Below are 7,576 nucleotides of genomic sequence, written 5' to 3'. Positions count from 1 at the left end.
TGTCAACCACTTTAATTTCAAAAAGTTAAAAAACAAAAGAATGCATCCTATGCTGCGAAGTGAAAGCAAATGCTTGCTCTTCAGGGAATGTCACCAAGTAACAGCCCTCCGTGCTAGGTGTGAGGGTGGCTGAGAGGGTAGCAGTGGTTCCTGTTCACAGCATCTAAAGCCGTGGTCGGCAAACTGCGGCTCGCGAGCCACATGCCGCTCTTTGGCCCCTTGAGTGTGGCTCTTCCACAAAATACCATGGCCTGGGCGAGTCTATTTTGAAGAAGTGGCGTTAGAAGTTTAAGTTTAAAAAATTTGGCTCTCAAAAGAAATCTCAATCGTTGTACTGTTGATATTTGGCTCTGTTGACTAAGGAGTTTGCCGACCGCGGGTCTAAAGGAATGATATTATGTTCACACGTGCACACATTTATTATGTCTTGCTTTTAGGAACCCGTGTTCTAAGGCAACTGATTTCTTTTTATATATTTCACACACCGTAAAATTCACCCTTTCAAAGCAACTGATTGCTTTTAGGCATTTTCACTTCCTCTAGCAATGACTGGGAACGAGCTCCACTCAGCCAGAATAGCTCTTACTGTGTGTACGTACGTGGACCTTGCCCTGTTTCACCAAGGAGTCCAGGCAGCCATGTATTCGCATGAATAAAGTTAGCCTTTTGAAAGAGGAACTAAACTGTTATTCCAACACAAGGGAAGTGCAAGGTGAGAATTCACTCTTTTCGGCCGTGAATATGATAAGCATCAACTTTGGTTTCCCATAATGCCCCCGATAGGAGCTTTCTGTGACCAAATCTTCAATGCTTAGCTCTGCCTCCTTCCCAAAACTCAAAAATAGTAGCTGATTATGACAGTCAAATCCAAAAAAGATCAAAGAAATTCAGAAACTTTACTCATATATTCACCTTCTAAATTCTCCTTCCTGCTTTCCTTGCACCAGATTCCTCCTATGCCGGAGAGGAGGGTTTCTAGGGAGCCTCTAGTCCGTCCTACAGCAACAGGGGCAGGCCCTTCTCTTACACTTCTAGAACTTTCCCCCATCCTACCTCAACACCCAAAACGCCCAGTTCTCTGCTATCTCTACTGTCAATAGCCATCTGTGTGACCGCACAGGAGTAATGTCACCTCCAGGCTGTCATCACACTTTTAAAGTAGGATTCTGTCATCTGGAGTTTCCCAAGCACCCATCATTTCCACACCAAAGCCCTCGACTCCCCCCCACGAACCTATCCCACAGGGCTTAGTGCTGTCTGCCTCTCCATTTCTTATTTTCCTATTTATGACATGTAAGCAAAAATTCCAGGTCATCAACACAGTGTATGTTGTTGAAACGGCCAACCAAAGTCTTTCTACGCGGAAAACAGAGGTGGAGGGGTAAGGACGCAGAGCCCAACAGTCAAAAGGAGAAAGGAAAACTCATAGTTCTCAGGAAAGTATTTTCAACAGATTTTAAACCAGCATCGTGAGCCTGGTGTGTTTAGTCAGAAGCCATGGTTCAGATCCCAGCTTGCCCCTTAACCAGCTCTGTGACCTTGAACAAGTTAACTTGAATCTTTGAATTTCAAGTTTCCTTGTCAGTGGGCAAAAAGGGGAGGGCTAATACCTCAGAGAGTTGTTGAGGACTAAATGAGCACTTATGTGAAGTCCCTAACACAGCCCAGTACACAGGAGCTCACTACAATAACAAGCCATGATTGTGTGAGACTCCCTCATTTATAGACTTTTCCTAAGTACAGTCTACATTACCCTGTGCCTATGCCACTTCTTTCCTCAAAAGCAACCCTGATCCTCACCGCCACCCCAAGGACAGATGTCATTTTCTTAAAGGATCTAGAGGAGAGGGATGAAAGTGTCAGGCGTCATGCAGGTTTGTGGAAGAAACCAGCCAACACCAGTTCAGTAAGATACTTTCACTGCTCGCTTTATGGTCCAGAACGCAGAGTGAGAAGTGATTACACCAGGAAAATTCCCGGTGCCCTTGGAGAGGAACCGACTGGGGAAAGCAAAGGGTGGGAGGGCCCGTCAGTCTGGGCGGCACCCATTCTGCCACCCAGCAGGGGACATGAGATGCTGCCAACCTTCGGTGTCCCAAGAGCAGGCCGAGCATCAGCTCCTGCTCCCCCAGATGTTAGTTTTTGGGGCCAAGTACAAAATCTTTGGGTGGCCCTCCACCAGAGTTCTGTCTGTCTGCTGTGGGGGAGCCAGGGAGGGGCTGCACTCCTAGGAGGGGGCTGGCCTCTGGATCCGGTTTGCTGCGTTTGGCCAGGTCCTCATTGTGAGCCTTGCGGATGTGGCGGTACAGGTCGCCCGACTGCGTGTAGCTGCGCAGGCAGTAGCGGCACTCATAGGGTCGCTCACGTGTGTGCACTGTGGCGTGGCGCCGTAGCGTGTAAGAGCATGAGAAGGTCTTCCCACACGTCTTGCAAGTGGGAACATCCTCAGTAAAAACACCAAAGCTTCCTGGGGCCGCTTCGTACTCAGAAGGCAGGTAAAGTGGCTCATGCAGGGCGGGGGGTGCCGGCAGGGGCGAGGTCACCAGCCCTCGGTGATACTGCCCTGGGCCTGGCAGCAAATGGTAGGGTAGGTGAGACTCGGAGGGCAGAAACTGGTCACTTGGCCCCACCTCCTCCAGTCCTGCTGCCCTCGGCTCCTCAAAAGCCTCTGGCTGGGGAGGCTGAGCACCATACATGGCCTCTCCAGGTGGGAACAACCCCTGAGGCTGGTTCTCGGACACATCGGGCTCCTCATCAGAAATCACAATTGCTTCTACTTTCACCTGGACCAGCTCAGCTTCTGCTGGGGGAGGAGCCTGGGATGGGGCTGGGGCTGGGGCTGGGGCTGGGGCTGGGGCTGCAGCCGAAGAGGGGCTGTAGAAGCCTTGCAATGGTCCTCCAGTACCCCGCGGCTCCACCACCCTCAGGCTCTCAGAACCCACGTCGAGGGGAGCCAGTGGCTCCACTGGAACTGGGGGAAGGCCTGAAGAGTAGAAGTTTGCAGGAATGGTCTCTGTGGAGCTGCTCGGGCTGGCGAGGGAGACATCCGTCACCGGTGGAGGGGGGGCCCGTAGATGCAGCGAGTCAACCTCCACGCCAGGCTGCGTCGTGTCGGCCCCGCTGGGCATCGGCGGCTCGTCTGGAGGACAGACAGTGGGTGAGGGAGCAGCGGGGCCTTTCCACTCCCCTTTGCCCCAATGGCCTGACAGCTCAGCAGATGCCAAGGAGGGCTGAGGGCCGCGGGAAGAATTGGACAAAAACTCCAAACTAAGGGGCTGTGAGCTGGTTTCCTCCTCCTTCTTGGTGCTGTCTGCCTCTGCCAGGCCCCGGGCTTGCAGACGCCGCTTACACACCTTGACGATGTCATTCATGTGCAAGTAACTGGCAGCTGCCAGCACATCTTCCACGGGGGTGTCCCCCCTCAGGACCAGCTGGCCAGCGTACATGAAGTCCAGAAGCAGCCCAAAGGCTGGGGCCGTGACAATCTCGTTGTGGATACACACCAGGTCCCTCTTGTCCAGTTCCCGCTCTTTGTAGAAAAGCTGGAAGAACGGGCTGCAGGAGGCGAGCACAGCCCGATGGGCCAGGAATTGGGTGCTACCCACCATCACGGTGCAGTCGCAAAGAAAACCCTGGGACCGCTGCTCTCGGAGGCTCTGCAGCAGCTGCTGGCTGTGTTCTGGAAACTCCATAGCACCCCACGAGGGGTAGGCCCCTAGAAAGGTCCCCACCAGTGGTTCCCTGGGAAGAGAGGACAGTGGGTTAGGGCTGGTAACCTCCCCAGAAACCGTTATGTCAGCCCCGAGCTGCCACCAACATACCTCTGGCAACACTGTCCTGACCCCAAAACGCTCGTTTAAATTACCACCCTTTTCTCTTAGGTCACAACCAGTGGTCTATTAGCTCCGCCCCCTCGACTTAACCTTAGCAGCAGGCCCCACCCAGCCAACAAACCCCGCCCCCCGGAAGTCCCTCCCCCTAACCAGCCCCCGCTTCCTCTAGAGCCACCCGGTGGTTTTCAGCACCTCCTCCAACTAGAAGTCTCTCTCGCCCCCAGGCCTTCCCGGCGATACCTCTACGCCCCACTCCGGGAACTCCCTGAGCCTCTCTCGCATTCCAGGGGCTAAGAAGTCCTAGGGTGCGAACTAGCAGAGGAAGCTGATCCCTCACCCTCCAGCGAGCGGCCACTGGGCGAACTCCGCCCCTTCCCACCTCCTCAGATGCAACGGGCGCAGCTTTGCCTTCCCTCGTCGCGGATTGGCTCCCTGTCCACTAAGCACCGCCCTCTCTGAGCGGCGTTTCCAAGTGGGTGCTGGTGGCCGTCGCTCAGGCAGCTAGGCGTCGGATTGGCTGGCGTTGCTGTCCTAAACTTTTCTTCCTGGTCCCGCCTTCTTTGCCTCAGAGCCCTCTGGATTGGCTGAGCTTCTCCATCTACCTGAAGCGGGGACGGAGCGCGTCCACCTGGCGGCGGGATGGGGAGGGGAGGCCCTCCAGAGGGTAGTGTTGCGTCAGCTGCAAGCCGAGCGGAGGAGGAGGACGAACAAGCTGGTGTGGGACTCTGGAGGCCCCGGTTTTAGACCCGGCCCTGCCGTACCCGTGGGCAGTAGCCACGCCTCTGCGAACTTCTTGCAGGTTCCTTACACCCTCAGCGTTTCCATAGAGCCCCGCTGCCCGCTCCCCTCCATCGGAGGGTTCGGGCTCCTGACTCAGTGATGGCGGTGTCAGAGAGCCAGCAGGGCCTGAGTGCCGTCGCAGTCCTTGCCTGAGCTCCGTCGGCACCTTCCAAGGCAGAGGTTGGTGGCCTCTGTCTGGGCAGGTGCCCATGGCGGGCTCAGGGCCCTGCAGCAGCCCAGGACAGGAGCATTAAGAGCATGGCTGCTTTTGAAATCTTGGAGAAGTCCCTAGACAAAGGAAAGGGCTGTACGTTGGGAGTTAGTGACACCTGCCTCCTTCCTGACCAGAGCACTATGTTGACGGGGTTCCCAGAGGGTTAATTCAGTGCCTGTAACCCACTGCTCCCCGCTTCACCCACACTAGCCTCGCCACTTGGTGCAGCAGCCAAGCCCTCCAATCAGAGCGAATCAGAACCAGGGTCAGTTCATCTACCCTCCATCCTTGTGTTGGAGGCCTGCAGGCCTCACTGGCCTCAGCTTGAGACCCCACCTCTTCAAGATACCCTTCCAAGCCATACAGTATTTATTGTATAGCAGTTAAAACTAAGTAATACTGTGTGTGTGTGAAAAAGTACTATATTTTCCCAAACCAAAAACGTGTAGTGAAAATAGTGGCATTGCTTTACATTTTTCCAAATTTCTTTAATGTCTGGCTTAATAGAAGACAGCTGGATTCACACATCTGCTCCAAGCCATTATGGAACGTTGTTTTGATTATATGAAGAAAATCTGGCGTCACGCAGATGGGTGGCCTGGTATTTCATTGGCCACAGTGAGGAGTTTGTATTGTATTCTGCGTGTAATGGGAACCCATTAGTGGGTTTTAAGCAGGGAAGTATTTTTATACGATTCTTGTTTTTAAAGGCTTACCCTGGCTACTCTGCGGTAATGACCATAGAGGATAAAAGTGGGAGCAGGAAATGATAGTGGCTACACAAGGGTAGTGGTGGTGGAGCTAGAGCGAAGTGCAGGGTCAACAGACTTTGCCAAAATCAAGATAGGAGATGAGGGCCCTGGCGGAGTAGCTCAGTTGGTGAGAGCATTGTCCCAGTACGCCAAGGTTGCAGTTTGATCTCCTGTTAGGGCACGTACAAGAATCAACCAATGAATGCATCAATCAATGGAACAACAAATCAATGTTTCCGTGTCTCTCACACACACACTCCCTAAAGTCAATAATTTTTTAAAATATATTTTATTGCCGAAATCGGTTTGGCTCAGTGGATAGAGCGTCGGTCTGCGGACTGGAAGGTCCCAGGTTCGATTCCGGTCAAGGGCATGTACAGTGGTTGCAGGCACATCCCCAGGTGGGGGGTGTGCAGGAGGCAGCTGGTCGATGTCTCTCTCTCATCGATGTTTCTAGCTTTCTATCCCTCTCCCTTCCTCTCTGTGAAAAATCAATAAAATATATTTAAAAAAAAAATAAATAAATAAAATAAAATAAAATATATTTTATTGATTTTTTACAGAGAGGAAGGGAGAGGTATAGAGAGTTAGAAACACCCATGAGAGAGAAACATCCATCAGCTGCTTTCTGCACACCCCCCACTGGGGATGTGCCCGAAACCAAGGTACATGCCCTTGACCGGAATCGAACCTGGGACCTTTCAGTCCACAGGCTGACGCTCTATCCACTGAGCCAAACCAGTTTTCGGCAATAATTTTTTTTTTAAAGATAAGAGATGAGGGACAAGAGAAAAAAGGAAGTCAAGGATGGCCAGAATTGGAGCATGCGCAATGGTGTGGCTGACAGCCATCTTCTGCGATGGGGACAGTGGGGAGGAAAAGTGAGAGTTCTGTATGTAGAGATTCCCCTTAGCCAGTTAGACCTGTGGGCCTGAAGATCCAGCGAAACGTTGGGGCTGGAGCTACAGATTGGGAGTGTCCCGGCACAGAGAATATTTAAAGCTGGGGCCTGGAGGAAAGACAGACTTGCGGGGAAGAGGGCGGCTGGAGCGGCTGAGCAGTAAGGAGCATAGGCTGTTTGGGAAGCTAAAGCAGCCATGTTCCTATAGGTGCAAAAGGACCAGGTGAAGATGAGTTTGGGCAAAAAGACCATGAGCGGGGCACCCTCTGGGATCGCCATGCAGACTGGCTCGAGATATTCACAGTTGCAGTTCTTCAACCTCTGTGCAGATCTGAAGGCGCTCCTCTGGTCAGTGCAACCAGTGGCCACCAGAGCTCAATGAACCAAGTGACAGATCCTCCCTTCCCCCCAATTGATGGACGGAGTATGACATAAACTGCACCTGCAGCCGGACATTCCTGAGCACCTAACCAGGCACCTTATATGGACTGTACGTTGAAGCACCAATCAGCACCTGCCAAATACCCTGAGCCCCCGATTCCTAAGTACCTAAATGCCTAATCATGTGCCTTATATGAAACCACCCATCATCGAGTACCCTAAGTCCTATCCCTTCCCTTTCCTCCCCTCAAAAGGCGCCTTCACCCCTGCACGTGAGCTCTCTTCCTTTGCAAGGCAGCCCGGCAGGGGTCCTTCTCCTCTAATAAAGCCTGTGTCCTGGTCTTCGGCCTCTGTCTCATCTTTCACCAAGTGTGCCCTGGGTTTAGGCTTCCCTCACCCTCAGGAGCACCATTAAGTAGGGCACAGCCGAAACCGGTTTGGCTCAGTGGCTAGAGCATCGGCCTTCGGACTGAAAGGTCCCAGGTTCAATTCCGGTCAAGGGCATGTACCTTGGTTGCGGGCACATCCCCGGTAGGGGGTGTGCAGGAGGCAGCTGGTCGATGTTTCTCTCTCATCGATGTTTCTAGCTCTCTATCCCTGTCCCTTCCTCTCTGTAAGAAATCAATAAAATATATTTAAAAAAAAAAAAAAAGCAGGGCACAACTTGGAGGCTTTGCTTCTCACAGAGCTACAGGATGCTGGGGCATATCTTTCT

At 52.7% G+C, this 7,576-nt stretch overlaps 1 protein-coding gene across 3 annotated transcripts; it reads right to left on the bottom strand.

The window, feature by feature from the left end:
• Positions 1 to 1,907: 1,907 nt before the first annotated feature.
• Positions 1,908 to 4,221, bottom strand: ZBTB3 (zinc finger and BTB domain containing 3). 3 transcript variants are annotated; one of them, XM_054725308.1, is made up of 2 exons: positions 4,213 to 4,221; positions 1,908 to 3,741 (listed from the first exon to the last, which is right to left on the bottom strand). In XM_054725308.1, exon 2 carries the CDS (start codon positions 3,690 to 3,692, stop codon positions 2,136 to 2,138), a length of 1,557 nt encoding a protein of 518 aa, XP_054581283.1. In that variant the 5' UTR covers positions 3,693 to 3,741; positions 4,213 to 4,221; the 3' UTR covers positions 1,908 to 2,135. The 3 variants fall into 3 exon arrangements, with proteins under 3 accessions (XP_054581283.1, XP_027993678.2, XP_027993677.2); XM_028137877.2 differs by lacking the exon at positions 4,213 to 4,221 and adding an exon at positions 4,171 to 4,188; XM_028137876.2 differs by lacking the exon at positions 4,213 to 4,221 and adding an exon at positions 4,074 to 4,161.
• Positions 4,222 to 7,576: the final 3,355 nt, after the last annotated feature.

Source organism: Eptesicus fuscus, chromosome 13, assembly GCF_027574615.1.
Source record: "Eptesicus fuscus isolate TK198812 chromosome 13, DD_ASM_mEF_20220401, whole genome shotgun sequence".
NCBI lineage: Eukaryota > Metazoa > Chordata > Mammalia > Chiroptera > Vespertilionidae > Eptesicus > Eptesicus fuscus.
The sequence above is the reverse complement of the archived record's forward strand: the minus strand, read 5'-3'. Positions and strand labels throughout refer to the sequence as shown.